This window comes from Solea solea, chromosome 16 (assembly GCF_958295425.1).
Source record: "Solea solea chromosome 16, fSolSol10.1, whole genome shotgun sequence".
Classification (NCBI taxonomy): Eukaryota; Metazoa; Chordata; class Actinopteri; order Pleuronectiformes; family Soleidae; genus Solea; species Solea solea.
This window is the reverse complement of record NC_081149.1, coordinates 1,848,771-1,867,010: the sequence shown is the minus strand read 5'-3', so window position 1 is coordinate 1,867,010 and position 18,240 is coordinate 1,848,771. Positions and strand designations below refer to the sequence as shown.

Genomic DNA, 18,240 nt, shown 5'->3' with positions numbered 1-18,240 from the left:
TCAAAATGTTAGCAGTCAGCAAACAAACATGACAGTCAGTACGTTAACATTGTGTTAGAAGATAGAATTATTGAACTAGTTTGACTAAAACTGGATTTTTAAAATAGATTTAAACACGTTAGTCCAACTGAATTTGTACCAGATCAAATGTCTCAAAGTCGACTAATTATACATCCAAATAATGGGCTTGGACGTTGAATCGCTATTGCATGCAAACATTCAACTGAACCCAAAAACAACAGTAAGCAACAGCGATCATGGTGAATCATCAGTTTCAGACAAGAAGTTATACTCTGTCAGCTTAAAGAAGGAAATTAAAGTTAAAGAAGACACATGCTTGATGGGATACCAACTAAAAAACAACAGAGATAGATGAACAATAGTGCTACTGACAATGACCCACAGGGGTCGCTGCTCCCCCATCTTATTTTCCAGCAGGATCTCCCTCTACACGGTCCCTCCCTCGCGGCCGTGTTACGTCAGCAGCGGGGGTTGGGAGTGCTTTTCCCCGGATCTCTCTCTTCCCTCGCTCCAGTGTGCCTCGGTCGGCTCTCCTGACGCCTGTAATCTCCGCTGAGCTCCGTGCAGCCTAAATCAAACCGGTCGGGATTATTTTCACGCTAATCCTTGGATATCTATTTTGGTTACTGACATTTATTCGCAGTTGAACGATGTTGGGAACTGTGGGGAGCACTGCGCTGCTGGCAGGTGAGTTTTGTGAACAATTTGGACTTTAAAGTGCTTTTAAAACCGGAGTGTTGTGACTTTGTCGCGCGGAGACGCTCGCGACTTCAGAGAGGGTTCCTCCGCCGGGCGGACGATCAAAGAGAAGGACTATATTCGTAATTTAGCATCAAAATGTTCAACTTTTTAACGAAATAACTTAACAGGAAAACAATCAAAAGGTTTAGTGTTATTATTACTGACCGGTTATTGTGTTTTTACTGCGCTACAACAAACATGACCGGACTTGGTAAACTAGCCTTAGCAGAAGACTCAGTGTTGTGTGAGTGTTTCTTTGAGCCTTGATTTTCCAGTTCTGTGCAGCGACACACACACACGCACACACGCGCGCGCACACACACACACACTGTGCAGTCAAGAACAAAAGCTCTCCAGACGTTTACAGATTCACAAAGTAGTGGAGTTCTTGAACATATTTTACAGAAGAGTTTTAGATTATTATTGCACCTCTCTTATTGTATTGAAAAAAAGAACCTTTATAACCCTGCTGAGAATGCAGTTTGTGTGTATCAGTGTTTCCTCTCACAGTGATGCTGTAAACAACATGTTCTTATCAATGATCATGTTGAGAGATGTTGTTGAGGGTAAGCTGAAGGAACTGTAGAGGTTTCTTGACAAACTTAAGAATATTACTACTTCTTAATACGTGGTAAATGTAGCTTGAATATACCTCATTTTTAAAGTCGGTCAACCATTTTCTTTTTACAGTGTATGGCCAGAAACTATAGCCCCTTTTCCACCTATGGTCCCCAGCGGCAGGGTTGTGATGCAGCTAAATACACCAGACAACTCCCTTAAATATTGAGATTTTAGATATGTCCCCGGTAATTGACATTTTAAGGATCAATGAATCTAGAGAATAATTGACTTTCATCCTCATAACAAAAAAGTAATTAGTTGCAAATTGTATAAAACATTAAAAAGTAAAGTAAAACATTAAAAGTGTTTAAAGGTGTTTTGAAATGCTGTACTATTGTACTGATGCATATAATTAACATGTCTGTCTATGTGAATGACAGAGATTTTTCATTACTACAGATTACAGTTGCACTCTCCTGACAGACTGAAACGCTGACTCATGTTTTCCTCCCCCCATCTCTTTCAATCTCAGGTGTTTGGTGACTGCAGCAAGGCTGCCTGTCCCCCATCACCACCCGTCTTATCACCAGCCTTTGAAGTGAAGCCAGGAGTGTGAACCTCTCCCTGTCCCTCCTGCCACATTCACAGTCTCTCCTGAAACATTCAATTTGTGGCCAAGGACAAACAAAGTCAAGGAGGATTCCAGGATATAAAGGCAATACTTCAGTTCTTCGGAGGAAAAATTATACTACACAGGACCTGACCATGGGAAACCAGCTCACAGAAATTGCCCCCAACAGCTCGTTCCTCCCCAGCTTCCAGTCCCTGCATGTGGTTGTGATCGGTTTGGACTCTGCAGGGAAAACCTCGCTCCTCTACAGACTCAAGCTGCGGGAGTTTGTGGAGACGATCCCCACCAAGGGATTCAACATGGAGCGGATCAAGGTGCCAATGGGGAACACCAAAAGTAACAGCACCACCTTCCAGGTGTGGGACGTGGGCGGCCAGGACAAACTCAGGCCCCTCTGGAAGTCGTACACCAGACGGACAGATGGGCTGGTGTTTGTGGTGGACGCAGCAGAGGCGGAGCGCATGGAGGAGGCCAAAGTGGAGCTCCACAGGATCGCCAGGTCTGCAGAGAACAGCGGGGTCCCCATACTGCTCCTGGCAAACAAACAGGACATGGACGGAGCCATGTCAGCTTCAGAGGTAATCACTGTGGCTCAATACTTACTTCACGTCACATGCACCATGATACTGCTACAGGCCAATGAGCTTTTATTTCCTCACTACGGTCAAGCAACAATGAAACCTAAACATGGCTGACTGTAGTTTTGTTGTGGGCTGAGTTGGGTCCAGCTTCACGTTTTTATAGATGTGACACTTATTGTTCTGGATCACATGACTTTTTTATACCAGTCACAGTTAAGCCACCTTCGTTCCAGGTTAATGAACTCATGGATGAAAACCAGTCAGTGGTTTTTTCACTTCTCTTTAAGTGAGGATTAAGATACTCTAATTATTGTAGTTAACAACAGAACGTAGCTCACAGGCAGATCAGCCGCAGATAAATACAGAAGAAGAAATAATTAGGTTAACTGAACGTCAAGCGTCCGTTCAGTATTTACTGTAGATTAGATATTATCGAGCACACTAAGGAAGGGGTGAGAATTTACAGATAAGAATTCTTTAACATCAATTGAAATTTGAACGATAAAACCTTTTTTCTTTATTTTTGCTCATTGCGTTGTTTAAAAATGATGTTAAAGATTTAAAAAACACCTTCATGTTAAGCTCCGCCACTCACAAAAACATGTCGTGAGACATGTTTGTACATCCACACTGTAAAAATATAATTTTATCTTAATGAAGAATCCAAAAATAAAGTTTAATTCAGCTGTATTGTATGAAAATATCCGAATCCAATGTGCATGTATAAAAGTATTTGTTGTCAGTAAATCAATTAACCCTCCAAGAAATCAAGCAGTCACAGTCAGGGAGTGAACGTGACGTTGACAGCGCTCGTGTCTCTTGTGCTGCAGGTGGAGAAGGTGCTGGCCCTCCACGAGCTCAGCTCGTCCACGCTGCACCACACACAGGGCTGCTCGGCCATGGACGGCCAGGGTCTGCAGCCGGGCCTTGAGAAACTCTACGAGATGATCCTGAAGAGGAAGAAGATGCTCCGGCACAGCAAGAAGAAGAGATGAAGCGGAAGTGGACTCACAGTGACGCCGGGGATTACAGGTCGTTTCCTGAAACTTTAGTGGGTGAAACCACAAGAATAGTCTGACAACGCTTCACAAAAGCGGCATTGTTCCTCACCTGCTTCCTCTGTGAGCGTTTCCTTCCTCCTGAACACTCGTCCCTCTCCTCACCTTCAGTCCTGGATGGACTGCGGTGCACGGACACAACTCCTGAGGGAACAACGGAGAGAAAACCAGTGCAATATGTAACAAACACTGACTCCAACATTGAAGGATATTTGTCTTTGTACCATCACGTGTATAGACTTTGTAGTTCAACAGAATCCTGCAGGCGCTGAACCTCGCTCACTCTCCCTCTCGCCCACGTTCACCCTGCTCAGGAAGAGTAAGCAAACACTTTTGTGGATCAAAAGAAGACGAACTGTCATTTTTCATTAGTTTGAAAGTGTCTAATGTTTTGTACGACCGCCGTGACATTTCCACACGTGACACGCGGCGGCTCCCCAATTCAGAGACACACGTTTTTAAGGTCACATGTGGGTGTGTTTCAGGGTTGGGGTAAATAGTTTTTACATTGTGCACATAGCGATTCGTATGACGTTACCAAATGAATAAATTATTGAGCAACTTTGGCATTATTTGTGGAAACTGTGTCCTTTGTGTTACGTCATATTCCTCACACAGATGGTAGAGAACGAAGACGATGCAATCCTTTTTAAAATCGAAGAGAAACTGAAAGTTGCAACAGTAGCTTAAACTGGACAGATTTTCCCTTGTCGACCTCATTTCTTACTCGTGAGCCACGAGTCAACACAGGTGAGCAAACATGTCAAACCCAAACACACGCAGTCAGGACACGTCACGCCTGAGTCACGCCTGTCTCAGTTCTAGCCAGTCATGCATAAAAACAAGCCATACTGAACATAAGCCTTGTTCATGGCAGAAAAAAGTCATTTTCGTGTAATCCAGATTTTATATAGATTTTCTGAAAGTTTGTGCAGCAAAAAAAACAAATGAAATATTTTATTTTCCACTTTTGGAGGTAATTTGAAATTCAACTCGTATAAAAGCAGCAGAAATGCTCTGGTTGTCAGTGAGTTTTGTAAGGATTACGTGGTGGACGATGGATGGATGGATGGTTAGGCTGGTAGACCAGGAGACCCACTCCAAGATGATTCACCTCAGATTACTTTAGAAAGCCGGCAGTCTATCTGGAAAGATTCAAGTTGAGACAAAGTACAAAAATCCTTTAACGTGGACTTTTTAAAACCACTTTTTTAAGGTGAAATCCAGTTAAAATGTCTAGTTTTTCATGTCTCACACAGACATCACAACTGATTTAAAGACATAAAAACACAAAAACTGTAACAAATGTTCTCCATAAAGAAGAAATAAGCAGACGACAACATGACTCAGCTAAAATGCTGTTGCTGTTTATTTACATTAAGCATGCAATATATACACTGTATTAGAGCTTTTGGATTGTATTGGATTTCACATTCAGGTATCTGATCCAGTCATTTTGACCAGTATTAAACCGGTACCAATACTTAGTAGCATATTGGCTCATACCTAGTATCTATGTTACTGTACATGTGTATATATATATATATATATATATATATATAGTAATGTTATTTGATGATCCAGGTGCAGATATTCCCACTTTAGTGGATTCAAGTATATTTAAATGCTACAAGTAGTGATAAAAATCCCACTCCTCTCCAAGCAAAGGTCACACATGAGAAAGAGTTCTGACAGAAACACTGGCATCCAGTGGACTCCCGGTCCCGAACCAGGACAAACAAGATCACTGGGCAGGTGATGATACGTGATGACTTTGACCAATAGTGATAACAACACAGTCATTTTTAACAGTCTTACCTTCCAGGATTCACACTGCACTGACTTATCATAACATGACATTCACTGATACACAAATCATGCATTTAACATTATGGTTGAATTTTGTGTGACGAGACGAAAGCAACACTTGACACTTTGCTTTTTTCAAAAATCCAACAAGCAAAAATATTATTTTAGACATCAGTATTGGTCAGAATTTCACAGTTGGTGCATCATCATGTGTTAAAGTGTAGGCAGCTTTTTTTTTTATCACCAATCAAATGAAATTTCATATTTGTTTTTTACTACAAAGCCTCAGTGAATGATTTATTTATTCATTCACAGTTCATTTTATTAGATATCATTTAAACTGCTCACTGCTACACTATAAAAGAAAAAAGGAAAGAAAGAAGCACTGAAGTCATAAACAAACATCTTTAACGTGTTATTGGAGGATCAAACAGAAGAGGCTTTCAGCTTTTCATGAGGATTTTCAAAGAGAAATCAAAGTGAGGCTGTTGGTTAAGACTTCAAACAAACCAACCACACACACACACACACACACACAGCTATCTTCCTAGGACACGGCATTGACGTCCATTCATTTGGACAGACTAAACCAGCTAAACCTGTAGTATGAGAAGAGCCACAAAACCCATGAAATGAAGATAACATCTCGTATATATATATATATATATATATATATATATATATACATATATACACGTATGTATATATATATATATATATATATATATATATATATATATGTATATATATACATTTATATAAAACTTAGCCACATGCTCTCGAGCCGCAGTTTGCAGACCTAATCAAACCTTAACCATAACCAGTTCATGACTAACGTCACATCTTAGGCTTAAACTTCACCAGTTCCTCAGAAATGAGTTTCTGCTTCAACGATGTTGATGCCAGGAAAAGTCCTGAAGACATAACAAATACAATACTGCATTTCATTCACCCCAGAGTTCACGTTCCAGTCAATAACAACGCTCTACATGTGAACAGTGTAGCAACATGTCTGCAGTTACAAATGAAACAGTACTGTGTGTTTACTTGTGTACGTTTGGATTCATTTTGGAGCAAACTGACACAAAATGACACACAAACCAGACGCTAACGTGATGTCATGATGGAACCCTAACCCTACACTGGCCCTGATGGACTTAATGTAGTGGAACTGTCCATCAGCTGCTCATCCTGTTTTCCAGTGAGACATCCATGCAGTCCCACAGCTGTAGATACTGAGATGACATCACCGCCCAACCCCCCACATGTCACTGATACCACACCTCTCACACACACACAAAGAGAAGGCTTCTGATAAAACACATTTCTTTATTGTTCCTGACAAAGAAATAATTTACAGCTGAGAAACAAGAAAGTTAAAATGTTTATTTCTCTATAAACAATAACAAACCTTTATACCCTGAAGTTCAGGAAGAAGAAAACAACACCACTATGAATCTTGGATGTTTTGTGTCTAAAAGCATGAACAGCCAGAAGATGAAGGCCAGTCATAGTGTTGTACCAGAAATGATGCAAGAGATTGTATCTCTGCCAAGAATGAAGATGACGAGAAAGAAACCTGTGATTTCATTCCCAACGATGGTGATCGGAGCCAAACCCGATAAAAAGTTTAAATGTGTGGGAATGAGGTTCAACACTCACAATCTATGACTTTTTTCATTTTGCATCAATTAGCAAATTTAACTGTTCAACTAAGTCAAGTTCACAATAAACAACTTTTAGAGACAGAGGATCACTGGTCTAGTGATAGATAGTACCTGGTACCTGGTACCTGGTACCTGGTACCTGGTACCTGGTACTTGCTCTGGTGAGGTTCCAACAGAACTGACCGATAAATAAATGGCACTTTTTCCATGATTTTTCTTACTTCGTACAGACAGTGTTTGTCTGTGGCATCACAATAAAAGTAGTCATTATGTTTTAATTCTACGACAGAATATACGTGATGTGACCTCAAATTAGTTTTGTGGAAAAAAGCTTACATATACTAGTATTGACATAGTATCAGAATTGGAAATTAAGTGTTGGACAATATCGGCACAACAATAATCGGTAAAAAAGCCAATATGGAACATCCCTAAGCAATAGTGTTACAGCAAGTGTACTTGGCTGCTGTCCACAAATATGCTGTTGCTGCTGCTGCTGCTGCTGCTGTTACTGCTGCTGCTGCTGCTGCTGTTCCCGCAGATAACAGACAGAGGCATGTTTGGTATTTCTGACTTGTGTCTTGCTTCATTGGTACCAGCAGCAGATCACTCCACCCAAAGCACATAGTTCTGCAGTGATAAAAATATCTGATACAAGCTAAGAGACCGTGTTCCCTCCCTGCAGCTGTGAATACAGCAGTGAATCTACTATCTTGGCTCACAGCAGGACTTTTGTTGTGATGATATCAAACCCTTCCGTGCCCAGTTGCTGCTTATTCAATCCAATTATCCTGATTGGAGCCTCCCTGCTGCTGCGACTCAGCTGTCAGAGCAATAAGTAAGAAGCAGGATTAGTGAGTCAGCACAATGAACAGTGAGAGCTGTGTCATGCTGTCAAATCTGTCTCTTTCTCTGCGTATGAGTTCTGATTGGCTTCTTACTGGCAAGGAATGAACACATTAACAATATAACCTCAGAACGAGCTCAGTCTGTACAATAACATATAATAATAATTGAAATAATAAAGAGGAATTAATCATGCCCTCACACCTGTGTTCATCTCTCTGATGGACAGTTTCTTTTCTTCCTTCTCATCCTCTTTCCTTGGCACCGACATGTCTCCCTCCTCCACACTGCTGTCAGTAGAACACAGTCTCACCTCTTGCCCTTCATCTTTGTACCCTTAAAGGGATAGTTCTGTTATATTTGTAAGTGTGGTTGTCTGAGGTACATCAAAGTAAGACCAGGGATTTCTATTACGAGACTGAGGAAGTTTAAATTCTCAGCTTATAGTCAAGTTGTTGCTGATAACATTTCACTTATTCATTCTCTGCCACGGACATGTTGTTGTTTTTTAGGAAACGTTGTGGATGGATGGAGAAATGAAGGAAGTGAAGGAATAATCTGTTACATTCTGGTCAGGATCTAGAGGAAGGTTCAGATCCAGGAGTTGAAAAAGACTTGGGTCATGCCATAGAGTTGTCATTTATGCTTCTAACAAATCTATATCTATACAATAACATACAGTGTCCAACACAGAAGTCAAGGCTTATTCTCAGGGTAAAGCTGTATTCCATGATCTGAGGTTAAGATTACACGTCCCTCTGGACCTCATGACCACAGTCCAGATGTCGCCACGCGTCACAACAAAGCCGTCCATGTGTCCAGCACCACTCCTGCCTGGTGACTAATCCCTGTGTTTTGCTGCTACTGAAGCTCTTCATACAAACAGTGAGACATGTAGACGCTTTTTCTATCATCTAAAAGTTGTGATATCTTCTTGAAGTGATAATTCAGGCTTTTGTGAAGTGGGGGCTGTGCAGGGTTCACCGGCTCAGCTTTATCGTGCCACAGCAGCTTTTTTTAAATGTTTTTCAGGTAACTTTCTTAACACCCTCATTAACCTCTTCACCTCATTCCCCACACTGACAAGAACAGTGACTTTACATCATGGTCTACAGGATTTATTCATGCACTGATGCTCAAGCTCAGTTCAGTTAGAATAGTTGGAGTTATCTACAACTCTGGTCTGGCACGTTAAAGGCAGAGCTAGACAACTGTCTGTCCATTGGTCGACAGAGAATCAACACTTTATTATGACAATGGGAATGGAATGGCACAAAAATATTCCATTTTTTTTGGAAAAAAACACACACACACACACACACACACACACACACACACACCCATTGACATTGCCTGATTTTGAAATATGAAATATGTTGAGAAGATGGACGTGAGGGAGAGGAGGCGGGGCAGAGAGTGGGGGCAGGGATTGGACGAGTGTGTGAAGAAAGACTGTAGCAGTGACACAAGAGGAAGAAAGAAAGCTCATAAAAAAAATTCAAATGTTGAAAAGATTTACACGTGGATCAACAAATAACATTACTAGACACCCTCAAAAAAGTAGTTTAGGGGTTTAGTTACGTTTTAAATGAACGTTTCAAACACCTATATAGAGAGCTAAATTGTAGTTGTACACATCTGTACAGCTCAAGTACCGATGTGTTAAAGTCAGTTTAGTCAGTTTACTTGGCATCAGTCAGGATATATTACAACTACCACAGACTCCTCTGTATTTAACAGAGGAGTCTGTGGTGAGTGGTGTAGGAAGAGACATCACAGACCGCTGGAGTCTGTGGAGTAGGAGTCTGTACTCTGGAGACGTGTGGACACAAAACAAGCCGAACAGTAGATCAGTTACGACTACTTAACAATCCTAAACACGTGGGTTGATCTCCAACAACTACAGGAGTCTGGTGTAAAGTCACTAGTCACTCGTTGACTAGTGACTTCAATATGCTGACATGTTAAAAACCAGGAGAACTTGTGACATTATTTCCATGAAAAAGTTAAAGCAGTGAACATATTGTTGGGAACGTTTGTTTTTAGCCTCCCCAGAGTGTGTGTGCTTCATGTCTTCATCTCAGCACAGGGAGAGTTTAGTTTGAGAGAAACTCATCGGTCATTCCTTACACAGGAACTTTGTGACCTCCTGAACTCGTAAACTTGGAGCTACTTTTACTGTTTCGAGTACTGCTGTCATATTTGTTTTACAGTAAATCAGTCTTACACAAAGTACTGTTTGACATGTCGACCATAGATAGCACGTATCGACTGGCATTGCTAACAATAGCTAACAACTTCTCAACTGGAACATGTTGAACTCATTCCCAGTTAATATAATGAAAGACCCACAGGCTCTGAGAGACATGTGTAAAGTGACTCCGTGTCTCTGTGTCTTCTTTTGTTTGTGTCCCCGCAGGACATTTGTCCTCCATGCGTCTCATCGCAGAGTTGTGTAGAAAAACTTGTGGTGTGTTATGACAGGTTTCTACATCATGCGTCAACAGCATCATGCATCACAGCAACAGTAGCTTTCTACACTAGTTTCTAATGTCACATGTGTTGTCTCATTTATCCAACGATTCTTAATGATTGTTGACATCGTGGATGGAAACCAGGACTTCATCCTTCTTTGTGTTGTATCAGAGTGGATTATGGGGATTTGGTTCACTGTATCTCTGCTTGACCACAATAAACCAATTGTTGAAGAAAAAGCTGAAAACACAAACCATCATATTGTCACGTTCTGATGAGGCAACACAAACTGTAATAAACAGGTTCAATTCTCTCATGCACTAGAGTTCTTAGGTCTAAGGTTTAACAGTGAATCAATCTCTAGATGATTTAAACTGGACGTGTAGCAGCGTCACAGGCTGGTATGTGAAGCTGCTCTGACACACTTACAGGTACAGACCACATGTTTGGTATGTTTGCTTCTTTCACTCATTCATGAAAGAAGCATGTTTTAAAGCACATGTGCAGCTCTTAGTATTATCTCTATTATTGCATTAATGTTAAAGCTGCTGTTGGTGTAGTTCAAATCTGTGTTTGAATGACATGAGACCTGAGAGCACTGCTCATCTTCTCAATGGTTTTGTTGGTCACTGTCTGAACAAGAAATCCTGGGTTCAATCTCAGTGGTGCCTCGGGGCAAGTTTACCCACAAGAAAAGAACAAATGTGTCACTCATGATACTGAGATATTTCAAAATCAAACTTCCCTGAAACTAGCAGCATTTGCAGGAACTGTTTGGGGAGAACACCTTTTACAAAGATCTGGAAACAAACATGCTCCAGGGTTTTCTTTCATTTGGTCCATGAACACAATAATTAAGTCGCTGTGTGAGTCACAGACACATAAGCCCCTTTTCCACCCATGGACAGTGCATGCATGCATATGCATAGTATCGCCTCAGCTCGCCTGGCCAGAGCAGATACTAACAAAAGGATCTGGTACCAGGTACGATCGCCAGTGGAAACGCAAAATAAACGTGCCAACAGTCTGCAAGACTGACTTTTCCAACAGTGAATGGATGTTTGTGCTGTAAACCACTCACTCTACTACCACACCACCACCACAACACGCACAACTGCTGGTCGACTGCTGCTTTATGTACTACATTTGTGTCACTTATATATTTCAAACAGCAAAGTCACAAAATAACACCATTTCTACTTCAGGCAGCAGAGGATCAACAACTGCCTGAAAATAAAATAGTTGATTTTCTCTGTGGAACATGAGACTTTCAGTTTCCAGTCAGAAAAGGTAAGAAAAAGCAGAAACCATGTAAATGTAGTGTGTATTTTACATTCTAACCACTCGCTCTGTGTTCTCAGCAAAGCAGTTTTTAGATTTGACTGATGGAGGAAACAGTAACATTGATTTCTACTGCTCCATGTTTCTTGTCCCCGCTCACCACTGTATACACCTGTGGCAGCGCTGATAGTATTGTTTTCATTTCTGTTCATGACCAACCAGAGGTTTTCACATCGTACGGATCCCTGACAGTAACGCCGTCTCTGAGACGTCACATGACCGCGCTTCGCTGTGCTCGTACACCGCTGTGATGTCACTCTGGGAAATAAGATTAACCTTTAGGAAGGTTTTACAAATATGAAACTCCATGAATTAAAAAAATAGAATATAAAGATCTATACATGCCTGTGTCCATGTCTCCAGGTGTCCTGTGGACACTTTTACAGTCTCTTTTACTATTGTGGTCAATGGGAAAATTGCTTTTTGGGCCACATGAGTATTTTTTGTTGCAGTACCACGAGTGGCCACTGGAAACAATATTTTCAAGGCAGAGGGGGTGGTGCTCTATCCAGTTCTTATAATACATCCATGGTTGGCACTTGGAAAAGTGTCTTACAGCAAAAATATGGGGTGAACATATTGTTAAAATAGTGGCTAAAAGACTTTCCCCTTAATGTCAGTATCTCCTCCAACCACTCCTCTTTTTAAAAGTCCAGCATTCCACATGCTTGTCTCTTGTCTCATCACCAATTACAAAACTATGTGGGAGTAAAGACAGGAAAGGTCACTCCGTGCATTCCATGATGCTCATGTCACAGCATGAAGATCCAGTTCATTCAAGTTATTCAGGTGTGTCAGCTCTGCACAGTGTGTAGGTTACTACGTCACAGCAATGCTGATGATAATGGGCTGCTGCACCAACACACACGACACATCCAACACACCCGACACACCCGACACATCCAACACACCCAACACACCCAACACACCCGCCTGCCAGCTGGAAACAGGCTCTACGTACAGTAGATACTGGGATATACAGAGACATCCCTCTGGGCACAGAGCAGATCAGTGTTTGTAGTTTTGGTTGTGGGTTCAGGTTGTACTGGCTGATCTGATGAAGGCCCTTCACACACGTGTTGAGAGTAAATATTTATATGTAAATAATGAGAGTTGAATTGAACTGAATTAGAATTTTTAGAAAAGAAAAACCTCCATTATTTTAGTACTAAAAACCACCTTTAATAACCACATTAATATTGTTTGCAGATTAAAGACACAGCATTATGTTATATGTGACACTGCGTCCTCCAGAGTGTGACAACATACATCGACTGGGTGTCGTTAAAATGTCACAGCACAGCGACGCAGGCTGTTCCATTTCAGTTTCATCCGTCAACTCCAAAGAATATGTTGGGAGGATCGTTCACGGCCGACCATGTCCCAGAAATGTCCCAGAAATGTCCCTAACTGTCTTTAATGAACCAAACTCATGTTCACTGCAGAGTGAATGCTAATTTAACATGTAATGACAGAAAGCCGGTTCAAACCTGGGCTTACATGGGTTTTTTGACCAGTGAGAATGGGGTATTATAAGGAATATATACACATATAATTTACATGCATGCAGAAAATATCTGTATGAAATTGAAATTGCTTTTTTAATGTTTTATTCTCTTGCTCTCGTGCATTTCTGAAAAGACAGGACAGTCCAAAAGCAGCGTGTGCATAATTTCATGATATTCCACAATGAGCATAGATTCACAACATGTGCTTTAAAATGATGCTACACTTTAATGAGATGTTATGTTAAACTATGCAGAGCATTCACCCTGAAACAGAGCATTCACCCTGAAACAGAGCATTCACCCTGAAACAGAGCATTCACCCTGAAAAAGTCTGATCATTGTTAACTAGAGATCGTGCATGAATTGGTTGTATATGTTGTTTTATGATCCTCCCTCGCTGCGGCTCATTGTCACTGCTGCTGCCTGAGAACATTTATCAGTGTCACACTTAAAGTCTCCAGACAGTGAATCAGACTCAACCAAATATCAGCTGTTTTCTCAAGCTTCTGGAAGGTTCCTGCACACATCTGTCTTCATTAACTGATACTTTCCTCACTGCCAGTACAAGACTTTGTCCTTTTCTTTTCCTGAGTGTTGAGGTCCTCCAGAAGACAGCACTACACCACAGAGATTGGTGATAATGTTACCATGGTTACACTTTTACATCTTTCTGAATCAGCAGTGACTGAACAATGTTAGATTTGTGCTTGTTCATCTCAATGTTGCAGCAGACACGCTAAAGCAGAAGTAATGGAAGAGGTGTTCACAGCAGTGTGGTGAGAGCCACATCAGAGCCAACGACCATGAAGACCCGTGTCTACTGAGCCGCGTTTCAATCCAATCAAAAAGATTCTGATTAGGAATGAAAAACGTCCTTGTTCAGAGGCAGAAGACCAGGAAAAAGCCTCCTGTCTGAGAGTCTGAGCCGAACAACTGGCTCCTGACGTCCTGGTCGCCCTGACTGGTGTTGAGCCACCTGAAGGTCATCCCTGAGCCACTGCTGGACCCCCTACAGTTTGCCTACCGGTCTAACAGGTCGGCCGATGATGCAGTCAACATGACACTGCACTTTATCCTGCATCACCTCGACCAACCAGGGACTTCAGCTCGGCCTTCAACACCATCATCCCAGACATCCTCCACCAGAAGCTCACCCTGCTTGCTGTTCCTGCCCCCACCTGTCAGAGGATCACCAGCTTCCTGATGGACAGGCAGCAGCAGGTGAGGCTAGGGAGCTTCACATCATCGTCAATAATCCATCAGGGGTGTGTGCTCTCCTCACTGCTCAGGAGACACGTCTGTTAAACTCTGACGTTTGAGGACGACACCACCGTCATTGGTCTGATCCAGAATCATCACGAGTCCACATACAGGCAGGAGGGGGGCCATCTGGTCCACTGGTGCAGTCAGAACCACCTGGAGCTGAACCTGCTGAAGACGGTGGAGATGACAGTGAACTTCAGGAGAATGCTCTTGCCAAACTGTTCACTGTACATTTCACATGAAGGAAGAAGAAGTTCCAGTTAGTTAAGTAACAGTGTGTTAACCAGCAAAGAGTTCAAATGTGTGACAGTCTGACTTTGCTTCAGAGGTCTGAGCTACAACAACTCCATGTCTCCCAGACAGCTGCACAACATCTGTCTGGAAAAAGATGGTCAGAAGCACACACACACGCACGCACACGCACACCCACACACACACACACACAGAGTGAGTCTGTATATCCCATGTGGGAAACAGCTGGTAGGACTTTTATGATGTAATGATAAAAACAGTTGAAAATTAAATCTGAGCGTTTATATATATGTGTGTGTGTGTGTGTGTGGGTGCGTGCGTGTTTGCGTGTGTGTGTGTATGTGTGAGTGTGTGTGCGTGTGAGTGTGTGTGTGTGTGTGTGTGTGTGTTGAGGAGAGGCTGAGTCAGATGGACAGAGCCGAACATAACAGAAGGCTTCAGTCTTGTGGAGATGAGGAAAGAAAAAATGTTGTGTTGATAAGTGTGTGTGTCATAAAGATGATTACACACGTGCGTGGACACCGCTGTGATGGTCGCACACATGTTCTGCACCTGTGTGACACTAAACCAGGAGTCTGTCGTAGTCACACATAACATCTGAGATTTGTTTGTAGTCAGAACTCTGAATTTCTGAGGTCACAGACTTATCTGCAATGGTGGATTGGGTGCCTTGCTCAGAGGCACTCCAGCCCTTGGTCCTTCCTAGGATTTGAACCGAGGACCTTCCAGTAACGTGCATAATAGCACGTCTGTTAAATGTATTTCACAATAAATCAGTCGTACACACACAGTAGTTCTGTTGCTATGCTATAAATAACATATAGAGCATTGTTAATGACTGGTATTGCTAACAACAGATAGCACTTCTAACCTGTTCTAAAAAGGGGGTGGCACGGTGGCACAGTGGCTCGTCGTGGTTAGCACTGTTGCCTCACAGCGAGGAGGTGGTGGGTTTGATTCCCGGTCTGGGATCCTTCTGTGTGGAGTGTGTCGCACGGGTCTTATCGTGGGCTCTGATCAACCCTCAGTTGTATGATGACAATAATGTCATGTCTCTGCTCGTCTTCTGATTGGCTCGAGCTAAACTGGCAGAGAGCGGGGGGAAATGGGATTGAACCATAGACTGAGTTTATTCCATGATCAGTATTTGTCCTCAGCAGTGAGCTGGATCAGATCACATCAGTCTCAGAGCTTCTACTGATGCTCGCCATGATATTTCCTGTAAAATCTAAACATGTAGTACATGATGTACAGACAGTATGTTCTCTATGTTCCTGCATGTTTATCCAGAACAGCTGTTTCCAGCGAAACACGCCACACAGCAGCAGCAGCAGCAGCAGCAGCAGCATGATGAAGAGTGGGAGTCACAAGAAGTGGACTCTTCTCTTCATATACTGTCGTTCTCTGATTGGTTATCATTTGAGACACTAGTAGAATTCATTGTGGATGTTTAGCAGTGAAAAGTGACCTTGAGTTGTTTAGACTGGTGTCCTGAGTGTGAGGTTCTTGTCCACACACACACACACACACACACACCAGCAGCAGCAGCAGCAGCAGCAGCAGGTGGAGGGAGTGTGTCTGGTATTCAAAGAATGTAGCATGGCTGGTGTTGATGTCTGCATTCCTCTAACCCTGACGTCCATCTCCTACTCCTGCACACACTCTGGGTCTCTCTGTGTAACCAGGGCAATTTAACACACAGGTCATCTCCAATTTACCTTGTGAATCCACCATTAATGTTTAGATTGGGGATTATTTTCAAACATACAATTAATTCCAGATAGTTACACGCTGTGTTTTACACAAGATCGATTAGACTGTAGCTTTGACTCTTTTCACTGCAGCTGAAGACGAGGTGAGCGGAGTGGTCTTTGTTTCAAGGCAGAAATAAAATCCTGAAACCTAGGAGACGACTGAGGAGCTGTGACTTTGTTGAAAAACTCTAGCATGCTAGCATGCTAACTGTAGTAGCATAACTTAAAACACCCAGGAGCCTTGTATGCTAATAAAAACCAGTCAGGATAGTGTGAACAAGAGTCACAGTAGGTGTCTGTGGACTTCATTCATTTGGGTAGTTGTTTATCTGGTAAATCATCTTATCTGATGAGGCAGGTTACCATGGATGCTGGCTCGTTACCATGGATGCTGGCTAGTTATCATGGATGCTGGCTAGTTACCATGGATGCTGGCTAGTTATCATGGATGCTGGCTAGTTACCATGGATGCTGGCTAGTTACCATGGATGCTGGCTCGTTACCATGGATGCTGGCTAGTTACCATGGATGCTGGCTAGTTACCATGGATGCTGGCTCGTTACCATGGATGCTGGCTAGTTACCATGGATGCTGGCTAGTTACCATGGATGCTGGCTCGTTACCATGGATGCTGGCTAGTTATCATGGATGCTGGCTCGTTACCATGGATGCTGGCTAGTTACCATGGATGCTGGCTCGTTACCCATGGATGCTGACTAGTTACCATGGATGCTGGCTAGTTACCATGGATGCTGGCTAGTTACCATGGATGTTGGCTCGTTACCATGGATGCTGGCTAGTTACCATGGATGCTGGCTAGTTAAGTGCAGTACTGAGACGACACGTTTCACGTGGCTAAACTCAATTTAGTTGTTAACAGCTTCAGCTACATTGTTGAGTTGTTTAATAAAAAGTTAGTAATTAATGTTGACTGTAGTAGAAAACAGATCTATACTGTGAGATATGTTATTGTTTTTGTGGCTTCTGATGTTCAAGACTACTATTATCATACATTTCATCACCATTATTATTATTATTATACTGTAATTAAAGTTGTTGTCAGAATATGTTTTACCAACAGTCTCTGCTGCTGCTCATATAAATGACATCATAGTCCTATAAACATGTCATCACTGACTCAGTGCTGTCCTGTATAAACTTAGAACGTGATATAATTGTTGTGTATCTGCTCCTGGTCTCCACCTTCCTTTCACCCCGACCGGTCGAGGCAGATGCTGCACATCTGTGAGTCTGGTTCTCTCCACTGATGCCTAGTGTTTGCTCATTGTGTGAACTGTTGGGTTTCTCTGCTCTCCTTGATGTTGTCCATGTACAGAGTCTTGAGATAATGTATGCTATGATTTGATATATAACATATTTAAAACTTGGACGAATAATTCTACTGTACATTTGTGCAGGATGGTTTTCTGAGTGAAGTCCACAGTTGGGACCTCATCCATTCATCGTTGTTGCTGTCATCTATCGACGTTCCCCATCTTTGCTGCCGTCACACATTCATCGAGGGAAGTGTATCCTCATCATCATTCCACTGACTGCAATAATTGTTCTGAACTTTCAAATGTAAAGGAGTGCAGTAGGACTGAGCGCACTCACTGGACGGTAATTCGAGTTACTGCTGTAAATTTCTGCTGCTTTTCTAATATTTCCAACAGTCTGCAGCGATGACGTGTGTGTACTATTTACTGCTCACAAGGCTGACGTAATATATGTA

The 18,240-nt window shown here is 42.2% G+C and overlaps 1 protein-coding gene across 1 annotated transcript; it reads left to right on the top strand.

Annotated features, from left to right (window-relative positions):
* The first annotated feature begins 516 nt into the window (after positions 1-516).
* LOC131476139 (ADP-ribosylation factor-like protein 4D) lies at positions 517-4,162 on the top strand. The gene is made up of 3 exons (XM_058654661.1): positions 517-708; positions 1,856-2,532; positions 3,366-4,162. Exons 2-3 carry the CDS (start codon positions 2,089-2,091, stop codon positions 3,528-3,530), a joined length of 609 nt encoding a protein of 202 aa, XP_058510644.1. The 5' UTR covers positions 517-708; positions 1,856-2,088; the 3' UTR covers positions 3,531-4,162.
* The last annotated feature ends 14,078 nt before the right edge of the window (positions 4,163-18,240 follow it).